The sequence below is a fragment of the Falco rusticolus genome, chromosome 18 (genome assembly GCF_015220075.1).
Source record: "Falco rusticolus isolate bFalRus1 chromosome 18, bFalRus1.pri, whole genome shotgun sequence".
Taxonomy (NCBI): domain Eukaryota; kingdom Metazoa; phylum Chordata; class Aves; order Falconiformes; family Falconidae; genus Falco; species Falco rusticolus.
In genome coordinates this window covers 632,386-646,535 of record NC_051204.1, presented here as the reverse complement: position 1 = coordinate 646,535, position 14,150 = coordinate 632,386, and the positions used below count along the sequence as shown (strand labels likewise).

The following is a 14,150-nucleotide window of genomic DNA, read 5'->3' as shown; positions in this document are numbered from 1 at the left end:
TTGGCTGGTTTATCCCCCTCTCTGTGGGGAGACAGCTTGGAAACCTGCATGTGGGAAATTCCATCCGAACACTCGGCCAGACGGGATGTAGAGCGTGGTGCCGTTCGGCAGGGCAGCAGGATGCTTTTCCAGCGGTTGGTTCAGTTCGGAGGCTGGTGTGTCCTCACCACGTGCGCTGAAGCTTCCCTTGCGCTGGTACCGAGGCTGGGCCGAGCCTGCGGCCGTCACGGCACCAGGGAGCTGCCAGCTCCCAGCGCTGCAGGCAGCTGCAGCCACGCACGGAGGGGGAGCAGAAGAGCTTTTCCGGAGGATTTTCCATAGCCCGGTGTCTCTTCCCTTTAGGCTGTGCAGCCCTGGGAGCGACGCACCTTCCCACTCTCGTACGATCCCAGGACAGAGTGCGAGGACCAATCCGACCCCCAAGACCGGTTGTCGCGCTGCACCCGGCGCACGTCGGGCAGTAAATCCTCCCGGGAGACCGATGGCACTTCTGCTTTGCCCAACCTGGCCAGCCTCAAGAGCCGCCCCCCGCTGGCGACACCCTCCTCCTCCTCCTCTTCCTCCGCAGCAGTTCAGCGGCCAGCGCACAGATAGAGACATACGGGAAGACATGAGCAAAACCAACACACAGAACTAACTCTTGGCATTAAAGCTTCCAAAATCTGCGTTTGATATTCAAACATCCTGCCGGGAATTTTCACAGTTTTTAGTGAATTTAAGGAGTTTAGAAACTGTTTTTTGTTTTCTTTTGTTTTCTTTTTCTTTTTCTTTTTTTTTTTTTTTTCCTTCTCCATGTTTCCTTGTCACACAAATGAGAGCCCCCAGATTCCTCCCAGTGGAGTGAAGCTTCGGGAGGGGAGCAGCCCACCAGACCCCCCCTCCCTCGTTCCTCCCTTCCCCTCTTAGGTGTATAAAACTAGAGCACAGGATTTAGCTGACTAGCAGACTTCGGGGATAGTTTTTCTCAAGCAAAAGGGTGTCTTTTTCTCTTTAACCCGCTCCCCCCTCCCTCCCTGAAAGGTTTTAGTGGAGTGAAATTAGTGGTGAAAAGTGATGTCTTGGGATTGCAACCTTCACTAGCTGTCTGTGTCCTCACGTGCAGAGTGTCCGCCCTGCACTCCCGCCCTTGGCATTTTCCTCCCCCAGGTTGTAGTTCCAGGTATCCCGAGGGGTGACTCTGCCCTTTCCCCATCTCCCCTTGGCCCCTGGGGCCGCCTCCTTCCTTCTCCCCCAGGCTGGGGGCAGCAGGTCCGGCCGCCCTGTCCATCGCAGGGCAAAGGAAGGACTGGAGCCCTTTAGCCGCTTCACGCACAGCTCCCGTGGGAGGAGTGGGATTTCGGAAGCAGCCTAGTTCCCACCTGGAGTGTTCCTCCTGGGTCGAAGGCAGCGAGGGGAGAGTCCCTGGGACGCCCCTCAGGGACGCGGCTGGTGGCCGAGGCCAGCAGCGTGGTGCAGCTGGGAGACGCGCCCGGCGCTCGAGCTCTGCCCTCGCACCCCACGCAGGGCTGGAGACTTGGGGTGAGGGCGGCGGAGGGAGCGTCCCGGGCTGGGGCTGCGCCAGCAGGGCGCTGCCGGGGTTGGGAATCGGGAAAGGGGAAAGAGAGGGAAGGAGGGCGGGGGGCTGCGGGACTGGGGGGCATCGGGATCTGTCACCACTGCTTCGCTCCACTTCCACACGCTGTCCGAGAACAGGTGTCGATTCTGTTTCATTTCCCAGTCGTCGGTCTGACCTGCCGCCTCCAGACAGGTATTTTATTTTGGAACCGAGTTTGCCGTTGTTCCTCCCCTCCCCGGCCCTTCCGCACCCGCAGTGACTCCCGGATCCCGCACACCGTTCCCATCTGTAACGCTTTCTGATCCCGACGGTGTGGCTATTGGTCCCTGTCCTGTTGCTAGCATTGTGCCTGTCTTATGTATAATCACATCACCAAAAAAAGGAAAAAAAAATACAAAGGACATTTTTTTTTTCCATTTTGTAATCGTAAAGAAATAGTAGCTAAACTGCTTAATGGTTGGGGTTTTCACAATTTTCAACATTATCTAGTGGTTTTGGTTCTGTTCTAGTTTAAAGGATTTGTCATCGTTTCTTTTTAAAAAAAAAAACAACAATGCTACCATATCCCTCTGCATAAGTGCTTTTCTATTTATAAGGTTGAAAATTCTGAATAACCCTTTTAGCATTATAAAAAACCACAAAAAAAACCACCTTGTATTTTGTAAATATTTTCTTTTCCTGCTTTGAGCTGTGTAATGTCCTTGTTATATAGAAATGCTTTTCTTCCGAGAAGCTGATCTTTGTTAATGTCTTGATTCTGTTGCAAAGCACAAATGTGCTTATAAAAAAAAAAAAAAAGAAGAAAAGATTAAAAAAAAATTAAAACTGAATTATTCTATGCAACGTGTGTTTGTGAAACGCTGGGTTGGGAAGTGGAAGGGGCCCGGCCGTGGGCGGATCAGCCGCTTCCCTCCCGCCCGTGTTTCCGTGGCCTTTTCTCCCCTTTATAACGTTATTTCCCGGTCGTTGTCAGCCAGTGGGAAGTGGGATTGTTCCGCGGGATCCCCGGCGCAGGGAGGTGCGATGGAGCAAGACCAGGGTTGGTGGCGCTTCCCTGGGAGAGCTCGCAGGAACTCTGCCTCGCGTCACATTTTTTTTATGTTATGTTTTTATTTTACGTTTTCAGTGTTACGGTCGGTGGCTGCCGAGTCGCACCCCAGCGCAAATGCCCTGGACGGTGGGAGGCGACTCCCCTGGGTGCTGCTTGTTCCCGAGATAAGGAATTACACTTTGTGCCTCGTTACTGAGCGGCTGGGAGCAGGAAGGTGCTGGGTCATTATTAGCCAGATGATCAAAGTAGGAGGCAGCAACTTGGGCATCGCCGGGTTCATTACAGGTAATTAACAGGGGAGGTAAAATCCAATCTGAAAAGCAAATGGCAGCCGCACGAGCAGCTGCGCTGTGCTGGAAGCGTCTCTGCACTAAGGGCGCTCGGTGCTTTGTGGCTGCTGCTGGGCCAGGGAGGGGAGTGGGTGCCGCTGGGGGTCCGAGCAGCCCCAGGCCCCCCCACGCTGGGGGCACAAGGCTGAGGAAAGGTCCTGGCCGTGGTCACACAATGAGCCAAAACCAGAACCTGGGGCTGCTGGCGGGCAGGGCCTCGCCCCCTGCACCCCCCGTCGCTGCGGGGAAGGAGCTGCTGAAGCTGCACCCGGGGCCGGGCGGGACGTGGGGACAGAACAGAGAAGGACGTTACGGGCGCCCACCTCACCCCTCCGCGGTTGCTGGCGATCCCAGCGAGTGCTGCGGGGGAGACACTGGCCCCCCAGTGCAACCAACTCCCAGCCCAAGAGGCAGCGTGTATCATAGTAATGACTTTATTTCCAAATTCACTTTTACGGCAACAGTGTAAACCAGTTGTTAAAACGCACGATACACTATGGACATCACAGACAGCAGCTAAGCTAGAATGATACACTGAGATCAAACCTTCCCTCCCCTCCCAGCGCACCGCGGGGAGCACGGGGCTGCCAGCACCACCGGCAGTCTGAACTGGAAGTTCATTTAACAAGCATTATTTTTTTTTTTGAGTGCAGAAACATGGTTTTTTGGAATCAGTGCCGGTTTTAACCCTTTTCAGACCAAGATGTGTGTGGAGTAAAGGAAAAGCCATGGGTCAGTCTGTCCAGCTGCTCATGGAAACCCTCAGGCCTGGGTCTGAACGCAGGGTCAGGGCTGGGGACGTGGCTCGGGCTGCTGGAAGGGGACGGTGGGGACGCGGCGGAGGGAAAGGGCTGTCCTGGGACCCCGGCAGCCCCCCGGGGAGGGCGGCAGAGGGGGCCGGGGATGTGGGCTCAGCCAAGGACAGTGGCAGCGGGAAGGGGCTGTGCACTGGAGCTCGCCCGAGGCGCTGGTGGCCCTCGGGAGCGACGCGGCGGGGCCGGGGGTGGCTCAGGCCACAGCCAGACGGGCAAGCTCAGCTACACGCATCCTGCAGCCGAAAAGGGTTAAAAGGGGTGACTGGTGCTCGGCCCTTCGCCCACTTGCTAGTTTTAGAGGACAAAAATACCACAGCGGCTCCCGCGTCCTACACCAATACAAAGATAGTCACAGACTGGAGTACAGGGTCTTACAATCATCGAGGCAACTGAAATGGAGCGAGTGACAAGCTGGACGTGGGCTTTCGCTTGGCCTGTTCACACTCGTGCTGGAGCAGCCTCTCCCCAGCAGTAAAGCAGCTCCTGGGGCTGCAGAGAGAAGGTGGGACCCCCCCTCCCCCAAACCGCCACCCCCCAGACTTAACCATCCTCCTCGGCATGGGACATGTCACCCGTGCCCAGCACCGTACAGAAAAACCCGGCGGATCCTGCAGCAGCGTGGCAGCTTCATCAGCTCCCACCGAGGCTGGGAGCGGGTCCTGTCCAGGGAGGACAGCCTCGGTGGCAGCCAGCCGCCATCCCCGGGATGACCAGTGCCCCTGCCACACTGAGACCCCCCCGCCGGCCCAGTCAGGCCAGGATTTCAGCCCCTTGCTGGGAAAGCGCAGCTCTCCGTGCCCCACAGCCCGTGGGGTGCATGGTCTGCGGCCCTGCTGGGCACCCCTCGCCGCCAGCCGTACCCCCACGGCTGGGCTGGTGCCTCGGGGGGGAGATCACGCTGAGCTGCACCAAGGGCATCTCGGCCTCTTTGGTTGCAGAAGGAAAGGGCACGCGGGGGTGGCCAAGGGTGCAGCACAGCCCCGGCCCCCCCTCACGCCCGAGGCTGCCATAGGGATAAAAAGCAGCAAAAGAATCAACTCGGCTCGGGGCTGGCTTGGAGGACAGGGCTAGGGGTAACGCCAACCCGCCCCGGAGGGCGACCGGGGCTCAGCGCCGGGGAGCGGCCTCCGGAGCTCGGGACCGGGCCGGGGAGCTGCCGCCGCCGTCACCAGCTAAAACCTCCCTCGCGCCTTCCCCTCGCGGCCTCCTGGTTGTCTCCTACCGCTGCCAAAGGCACCGGAACAGCAGAGCCATGGAGCCGCCACTTCCGCGATCTCTTAGCTGACCTTGCAGGGGAAAAAAAAAAAAAAAAAAACAACAACCCAAAAATGTCACAAGCTGCACCCAAATCCAGGGGCCATCCCAGCCCTGGAGCTGCGGGTGCCCCTCGTGCGACGCCCTGGGAGGTGCGTGCCCCAGGGGTGCCGCGGAGCCGGGAAGCCCTGCCGCAGCCCCCAGCCCTCCCCTGCGCTGGGCAGGGGCTCTGCGCCCACCCCTGCGCCCGGCAGACATGCGGTGCCGGGCTGCCCCATCGGCACGACCCGGAGCTGGGCGAAGCCCCCCAGGCCCCCCGCGCTGGGCTGCGGCGGAGCCGGCACGGGGCAGCTCAAAACTACTTACAGCATTTTTTTAAACACATGCTCGTTTATGAAAACAATCACCCTGGCACGGTCCAAGCATATACAGACAAATCTACTCTACGACACGAGGGGCTGCCAAAGGAATGGGGAAAAGCCTCTACTCATCCACTCAGCGGTTCCAGCACAGCCACGGAGAGGGGAACGGCCGTCCCGGGCCCCTTCCGCAATGGGATACCCCGGCGTCGCCAGTACTCCAGCTGCCGGAGCTGAGAGACCGGGTTTAGGGGATGCCTGGCAGTTATCTTCATACACATCTCGGCTTTCGGAGGTAAAAACAAAAGGTTTCTTCCAAATCAGCAGGCAAATTTAATGCAGAAAGGGAGGGCACCTCCCTGCAGCCCCTGGCTGTGACACCCAGGACCTGTGCTGCCCGCAGGCCAGACTGCCAGCCCAGCATCATCAGGGTAACGAGCTGGGAAGGTCACATCCTGCACACATGCCCTGTGCTGCGGTGTGGGGTGCTCGGGTCAGCCTCGTGCTGCGGCTGCCCCCTCTATCCCCCTCCCCGCTTCCCCAGGGCAGTGAACGCCAGGGCGGGTGGCCCCAGGCAGGGCTGGGACAGTGAGGGACCTCGCAGGGGGACAGGGAGGGAGTGGGGGACAGGCGTGGGCTGTGCGCTCCGAGGAGCAGGGGGAGAGGAGGTTTTGTACCTCGTAGTGTCACTGATTTTGAAGTCCTGGAGCTAGAGCTGAATGAACAGTAAAAGCAGGTTAAATCATTAACCAGTTAGGGGATGGGGAAGCAGCTGTAAAAGGAACAGAGGAAGAAGGCCAGATTATTATTTTTGTTTCTTTTCTTTTTTTTTCCCTTGTCTTCTCTCATCTTCGCCCGTCATGCCCCGATCACAAGCCCTGCTTGGCCAGCGAAGCAGACACTTCGTCAGCTAGCGTGGCGAGCTGGGGGGAGTCCACCATATTGATGCTGCCGGTGGAGGACACGTTGCTAAGGCGGCGCGGGGAGGCATCTCCGGAGATGGTGGGGGACTTGTAGACAATTTCAGCGCCATGGTCGGTCTTGGCTTTGGCGTTCTCGCGGAAAGTCAGCTTATGAGTCTCAATCTGCAACGAGAGGAGAGGGCGGTGAGCGGGGAGGATGCGGGACGCCATCCGGAGAGGCTGTTTTTACCTCCAAACTGTCCACTCAGTCACCGCCGCTGTACAGCTGGGAGGAAAGCACCGTTTGCTGGCCTGATGCCCCCAGTGCCCCCAGTCCTCAGGCACATCCCTTCCAGAAGCCCACACAAAGAATGGGCACAACTGGAGGGGACGGCAGGCCTGGAGCATCTCAGGATGCTGCCAAATCCTTCCCAAGTGCCCAGGCCCGGTGTGGCGGCAGGTCCCAGGCACAGGACTCGGGTGGCACAACCTGGGCTGCTCCCACTCTCCTGGCAGAGATTTACGGAAGGGGTGGGATCCCCGTACGGTGCATAAGGCTTCCCCTGAACCCACAGCCCAGCTGGGCACAAAATGCTGCTCCCACAAGCCAAACCCCTCTCTCCCGGCGAGCGCGAGGGCCGGGGAGCGGAGGTGAAGTGGATGGAGTTTGCTACTTACTGGTGCCCTCCTCAGCCGAGTGCAAGGCTGGGAGCTGGCTCTCCGGGGGGGTGGGTGGCTCCAGCACCAGGGCCTGGAGCCCAGCGGGGTCTGGGCTCGGGGTCCGAGCAGGCTGGGGACAGGTCTTGTCTTCCTTGCCTTTCTCTCTCTACAGGTGAAGAAACCCGCCCAGGGCGGTGGGGTGCAAAAAATGCATCAGCAACAAAAAACAAGATCTAATAAATGTCAACCAGAAGGAAAAAGACAAAAAAAAAATAAAAGAAAAGAAATAGAAAATTGGGGAGAAAAAGATCTGAAAAACAGGGCCATTCACTGACTCATAGGAAGAACAGCAGCTGCCTTTGGAGACAGGGAGGAAAGCCTTCCCTGTGCCACAAAGGAGAGCAGATGCTGCCGGCACAGGTACTTCGGCAGAGCACGGAGCACACCAGCTCCCCACAGGAGACCCGATGCAAGAGTAGTACCTGAACCGGGCTGAGCTCATGTTCAGTTCGTTACATTCAGGCTGAGGAGCTGTAGACTGTATGTCCAAATCTGCATCTTCTGTGTCACAGAGCAACGAGGGGACTGGGGACATGGGAAAGGCCGGGGAAGGGGCAGCAGAGCCACCCACAGCCACTCTGCGTGGAGGGCTGATGGAGCTCAACCATGCCCTGTCCCCTCCCTGTAAGCAGAGTGTCCCGCCCCAGAGCAGCCCTGCCTGGGGGTGGTCCCTGGTGCGAGTGGCAACGGGCTGGACAAGGGAAACAATCGGAGGCAGCACATGAACTCAGGTTACACCAACAAGCTCCTCCAGGTGTGGATGTGGATTTAGGCAGGGTACAGGCAACTGCCACACAGGAAGGCTGACGCAGGTGATGCCACTGCTGGGTCACACCCTTGCAAATAAATTCCCCCTCCAAAGGGCAAGTTCTTCAAACTACGGCCCAGTGAATGTGCCAGGATATGAAAGAATCATCATTGTAATCATAAAAATGATGAAAATGGGCTTAGAGAAGCACAGGGCAGTCTGATGCATAGCAGCAGTGAGAGAAGGGTAAGGAAGTCAAGCGATCCCTCAGAGGCCCACACACCGCTGGGAGATGAAGAACTGGGAGGTGCACAGAGAAAACGTGGCCAAGAACAAAGTGCCAGAATACAGGAGCTGAAACACAACTTTTCCCTTCCATTGAGAAAAAAGGGTTTGAAAAACAAGCAAGATAAAACCCATTTCCCCGGAGAAATTCAGCCATGTATGTCACCAGGCTGGAGTCTCAGCTGTGCTTACCTGAGCTCCCTGCTCCCCTGCCTGCAAGGGACTTGGCTGTCCTTGAAGCGAGGCTGGAGAGGTGTTTTACTCAGCTAAGACTTACTGCGAAGTCACTATCAAAGCCTCTGGCAGGAATGGCTCACGCCCAGTTCAGTGTTTCACCTGACCTGATTGGCTTTTTTCTTTCAATTTAAATCCTCCCAAACGCACACCACTCCCTACAGAGTCCTCAAGTCAGTCTCGGCTAAGACTGAGACTTGAAGTAAGCAGAGAACACCTTTCTTCTGAAGTGACAGCCTACTGCAGCGTCACCTTTCCTGAATAAAGCTAAGCCTTTAATGCTCCACACTTCCACTGGGGAGCCAACACCTACTGCAGCACCCTGAGCTGCCAGCTTTGTGCCACACCACTGGCAGTAATCGGCAATGCGAGTGCAAAAGCAGCTGCTGGCAGTGGCACCCCTTAACGAAAGGTCTGAGGCGCAAACATGTTTCTGCACAAACTTCAGAGAACAGTAGAAAGAGCAGGAAACCACGGGACAGGACATGGCTCACAGTCACACTCGTCCAGGTGGCCACAGGCCAGGAAGGGGACAGACTGCTGTCCTCACAGCTCTGCCACAGCAAATCTCCTCCAGGTCGGCAACTGCAGCCCAGGAGCCCGGGGCTCTGCCCGCCTCAGCAAGCCGCTGGCAGGAAGGCAAGCTGGCTGTGTGGGCAGCAGCCGAACAGCCTGTCCCTGGGCAGGGCGCTTCTTGTCCTCTGAAGGACAAGGTACAGAGCCCACACCACGCCAGAGCACGGGCAGCAAATGGTTCAAGCACTGGGGAAGCAGTGCTGCCAGGTAAGCAGAGAGGAGAGGCCGTGGCCTAAAGATGAGCTGCGTGAGGAGAACCTTCTCCAAGTCCAGGCCGACCGTTCTTTGCTTGCACGCCTGCTCACAGGGCAGTCTCTTGCACAGAACAGCATGCCTGTTCTCGACCCAGTGCCCCTTTACCTTTTTATTTCCTCCTCCAGGGACGTGGCTGATGTTATCTAAGGACCCGATTTTCGATTGCACCTTATCTTTGAAGTCCAGTTTCTCAGATTTCACCTCCACCTGGCCACCGCCTGGAAGAGAAGAGGACAAGCTGGGTTAGCTCCTGCGCCAGCCAGGGCAGGCTGGAGAGAAAGCGCTGAGGTCAGAGGTGGCTCAGCCAAAGCGCTCTGAGGCTGAGCAGCAGGTAAGGACCAGGAGAACAGCAGCGAGAGGGACCCCTTTTGGGGAAACTCGGAAGCCAGGGCAAATGGGAACCAGAGTAGACACCTTCCGGAGGATGCTGTGCAGAGCTGACAGACAGCCCAACATTTTACAGAACCAAGGGCAGGGAGCTAACCTTACTCCCCTGAACACCAGCAGCCCCTCCTATTTACTCCTAAAAATTCCCATGTACAGCGATGTGTCGGCCCAGACAAGGGTGTCCACAGATACCAGGTCCCACCCCCTACTGCCGAGTGGTCAGGCAGAATGAAGAGGGTCTGGAAGTGACGGAGCTGGGAACAGTGTCTAGCATCCCAGGACTTGCTCTGATGCCCCAGTTGCTACACGTGGCTCCCCTCACTCCCCCAACCCTCTCCCTGTCTCCAGACGCACACCGCAACACAGCCCACAAGCTCCAAGAACCAGCACCCAGTGCTGCCAGAAGCCGCAGAGCCAAAGGGTACCTGGTTTGTGATGGATGTTGCCCAGGGAACCACATTTGGATGTCACATGGCTCAGGTCGACTGGCTTGTAAACGATTTGAACCTGTCCGTATGAGAAAGAAAAAAGCAATGAGCTTACTGCCACCACAGGCAACCTGGGGAGGGGGAGGCACAACACACAGCAGCACCTGATCTGGATTCAAGGGAAAGGACAGCTTAAACCCCAGTAAGATTAATAATACAAAAGAAACTGTCATCAGAAATGGGAGATCATTAATACCCGTGTGCAGCAGCCTCTCTTAACAAAAGTCAGCATGCAGAAGATCACCTCTCCACAGAAGGGGGGAAGTAGAGGCAATTGTAAAGTGCTTAAGTAAGAGAGAGAGTGGAGTGGTAATTAATTAAGATTTGCATACACATCATCCAAAAGGAGGAGATATACCAGAGAGAAAACGTAAAAAATAAATACCTTTTCTGGTGTAAAACATAAAGCTTATGTCCACAAAAACTGAAAGAACAGAAATGATCAATGTGCACAGAACTTTTAAAAGAGTGACCAAAATATGCATTTCTGAAAAATGCTGCAATGGAAATAAGGGTTTAGGGGGGGGGGAAAAAAAAAAAAAAAAAAAGGCAAACCAAAGTCTAAATATCTGGCAGGAGTTCACATAATATAAATTAAAATGGCAATTATAGTATATTGAACCACAACAGTATTTCATGATATTATGCTGGTTTTTATTTGCTTTACCCATTATGTCTCTGAACAGGGGCTCCAGCAATTCCACTTAAACCCGCCCCATTCACAGACCAGCCACGGCGCTGGGGGGTGCCTGGGTGTGGGGCCGGCGGCCTCTTGCGCACGGACAACTGGGTTACACGAGACGCACACACAAGGAACAGTTAACGTGGAGCTGTTTAGTGGTTACGTTAGCCGTTAAACACCACACTGGAAAACACCAGTGACCGGAGAGGTCTGGAACCATAAGGCGTGTCAGGGACAGCAAACCACAGCACACACCCACCAGCTACGTCAGGAGCAGGAGACAAGAGAGTGAGAAAACATCCCCATATCCCCAGAAATTACCTTGGACCCTGGTTTTGGACTCACACCTGTGTGTGAATCAGCTGTTGCCGGAGTTAGTGGGGCAGCGCAGGAGAAATCAGATCATCAACACCTCAAGGTTGGTTCTTACTCACTGGGAAATGTCTGGCTCTCAGCAATAGCTGGATTTCAAGGGGAGTATACGCTGCTCTCTGTGTTTTCACCAAGCACCATGGTGGGCGTGCTGCTCTCACAGAACTCAGGAAGGATGTGTCAGCAAAGGGACCTTTGCAGAGGAGCTGACTCCTCAAGCAGCCAGGCAGCCTCCGGACCAACGTGGCTGGAAGCCAGCACAAAGGATTCACCGCAGCCACCGCTCTCCATCACATCCGAGCACCCTGTGCTGACTCAAAAGCCCCGGGTTGATGGTGCATCCTTCAGTTCTCATGTTAGCCCCACGCCCACCGGCTCCGTCACCCTCAGAGCCAGGTGCTGGACCACGGTTGCGCACACCACCGAGCAACACTCCCCCCTCCATCATGCAGCCAGGAAAAGGAGGGGGGAACAGAGGCTTGGTGCCATGGTCCCACCCACGTGGAGCCAGCGCGCAGTGCATGCGGGCCTGCCTTGTCTCCGATGCTCACACATACCAAAAGGCACATTTGACAGAGAGTGGAGACAGAGAGAGGGGAGAAAAACAACCGCCCCAGGGTCTGGGAGCACATCGAAGACACAGACATGAAGGCAGTGCTGGGGAAAGATCACAAAATGCACTGGGCAGGAAGAGCGCTAGATTCAGTTGGAAAGGAGGAAACAGACCCCAAAAAGAGAGTTGGCGCCTTCCTAATCCCAGCCGTGACCCCAAAGGGCCTACCAACAATTTGGGCACCCCTGAGACAGGGGACTGGGAAGACCTCCCATTTCCAGAGCAAGCAATCAGCAATTGAAACACTTTCTGCTCTCATTCCAGTTCCCTTTTTTCACAGACAGGACTCCATTAACCCTTACCATCCTGCTGGGGAGCATGTAAAATGGGCACAGAGCTGCTTGCCTAGGAAACACCAGTGCCAGAGACCTGGGGATCTCACCTCTCAGCATCAGCAACACTTAGGTCAACTTCTGCCTAATGCATCACCTTGTCAGAGCATCCACTGGCTTAAAAAAAAAAAAAAACAACCAACCCCAGGTTACTGCAGCAACAGTTCACTCCTCTTGAAGCAGTAACGGCTGGGCAGGCCGTCGCTGCTGACAGCGTCATGGAGGATTAAGGTGCAACAGCCATCGAACCCAGGTGGTCTTTTGTTGCCCCTCTATCAGAGGAGCCCCAAGGCGCAGCTCTGCTGCCCCCACAGCCTGCGCAGCCATGCTCCAGCCACGTCAGCACATGGCTTTGGTCCGAGCACCCGCACCCAGAGCTGAGCTGCTGCTTTCCAAGTCAATGCAGCCAGGCAGCAATCACACAATTTTCACTGCTGGCAGAGCCTGGGGAGGGATGACAACCTCCAGCCAAAAATCCAGATAATTCTTAACCCACTACAGCTGCAAACGCTTGCCCATGGTGTGAGCTCTCAGTGGAGAAAAGGATGAGCTCACCACCCTGTGCTGAAGCTAATTACCAGCCACAGCACAGATGATTCGTGATGAACACTAACCCCTGCCATAACAAGTGGACCACCACGCACCAGGCAGTCCAGCCAGTACAGAACCCTGGGGTAAGAAAGAGCAGAACAAGCAGGGAACCTGCTTCACAGAGGTCTGACCTCTGCAAAGCAGCTCCTCTGGCCCATTAAATAAACACAGAATGACACCAAATTTAAGACGGAGGTTGCAAACCCAGTTGGTCCCAGTGTTTACGTGCCAAGCCCTCTGCAATGCTCAGTTTCTCAGGGAGAGCATCCACAGAGATCAAAAACAGCACAAAGAAAATCCATCAGGGACATCTGAGAGGCACCAAATAGCTTCCTCAGATGGCTGCAGACCGGGCACCTGCAGACCCTGGGCTGCACTGTTTGGGGTCTCAGTGATGCATCTTCCTTGGTCCCTCATCTTTCCTGGACCCAAACTCTCCAGAGAGACTGGTGTAAATCTGTCAACCTCTGTGGAATTTCTCCAGGTTTCTGGCACAGTAACTGAAAGCTGAGTCCAGCTATTTATCTGGGAATGGCTGGAAATGCCAGCATTCAAATCGATTAACTCAATATTACTTTAGACTCAGCCTCCATGGGCACTGCCAAACACATTTACTAGCAAGGAGATGCTTAGTATTTGCACGGATCATACTTGCCTGATGGGAATGGGCAGGAAACTGCACTTTCACATATTGTGCAGAGTCACGTGCAATTTAGCAGTACATTAAGCAACAAAGACTGCATTTGCTTATAAATCTATCCACCTACTGCATCAGCAACTACATCACCGTCTGCTAGAGGCGACCCATCCTGCAGACAATGAGGCATTAAGCCTTCCAGGTAGTGTAAAACCTTCGAGTTAACGGGATGGTTTGTTACAGACATGGTTTCTACACAGGTCAGTTAGTTCTGTCCATGTCAGGCATGTACAGGACTTGTTAAGGTTCATCTAACCATGTCTTTTGGGTTAATGGGGTTAAATGACAGCACGTCACCAATCGCTATCTCAGGGTCACTGCAGATAGCATTGGCGATTTAGTGTATACAACATGCCACTAATAATAAGGATTGTTACAGTGCATTCAAAGTGTGAAGGTACTCACACTGCCTCCTCCCGGGATGTGTTTGATATTATCCTTTGAGCCACACCTGGATTGAACGCTGCTAAAGTCCAACTTCTTATTAACAATCTGCACCTTTGGTAGCCAGAAAAGAGTCATTGCACGTCACCAATAGCTATCTGACGGCAGGGTCGCTGCAGATAGCATTGGCAGTTTAGTGTATACAACATGCCACTTATTATAAGAACTATTATAGTGCATTGAAAGTGTGAAGGTACTCACACTGCCTCCTCCTGGGATGTGTTTGATATTATCCTTTGAGCCACACTTGGATTGAACGCTGCTAAAGTCCAGCTTCTTATTAATAATCTGCACCTTTGGTAGCCAGAAAAGAGTGTGAGAAACAACATGACCATCTGCAGCTTGACCATGTGTTATATCACTAAAACCAGGAGCCTGCCTTCCAGTGCCAGAGGAGAATCTCTGGCTTGCCACACAGATTTGTCTACACACAGGCTGGAAAGTGAAGATGGAGCTGGGCA

General features: G+C 54.9%; 2 protein-coding genes across 22 annotated transcripts in view; one reads left to right on the top strand and one right to left on the bottom strand.

The window, feature by feature from the left end:
• Positions 1 to 2,385, top strand: part of KANSL1 (KAT8 regulatory NSL complex subunit 1) — a 100,303-nt gene extending 97,918 nt beyond the window's left edge. For all 5 annotated transcript variants that reach the window (XM_037411368.1, XM_037411370.1, XM_037411371.1 and 2 more), the window contains one exon: positions 343 to 2,385. In XM_037411368.1, coding sequence (XP_037267265.1) covers positions 343 to 594 — 252 coding nt within the window. In that variant the 3' untranslated portion in view covers positions 595 to 2,385. The remainder of the gene's footprint in view (positions 1 to 342) is intronic.
• Positions 2,386 to 3,353: 968 nt separating this feature from the next.
• Positions 3,354 to 14,150, bottom strand: part of MAPT (microtubule associated protein tau) — a 52,908-nt gene continuing 42,111 nt past the window's right edge. For 6 of the 17 annotated variants that reach the window (XM_037411373.1, XM_037411379.1, XM_037411381.1 and 3 more), the window contains 5 exons: positions 13,891 to 13,983; positions 13,651 to 13,743; positions 9,896 to 9,977; positions 9,189 to 9,301; positions 3,354 to 6,448 (listed from right to left, as the gene is read on the bottom strand). In XM_037411373.1, coding sequence (XP_037267270.1) covers positions 6,233 to 6,448; positions 9,189 to 9,301; positions 9,896 to 9,977; positions 13,651 to 13,743; positions 13,891 to 13,983 — 597 coding nt within the window. In that variant the 3' untranslated portion in view covers positions 3,354 to 6,232. Of the gene's footprint in view, positions 6,449 to 6,943; positions 7,092 to 9,188; positions 9,302 to 9,895; positions 9,978 to 10,343; positions 12,071 to 13,650; positions 13,744 to 13,890; positions 13,984 to 14,150 lie in introns of those variants that run through there. The other 11 variants (XM_037411377.1, XM_037411383.1, XM_037411387.1 and 8 more) reach the window with 5 other exon arrangements.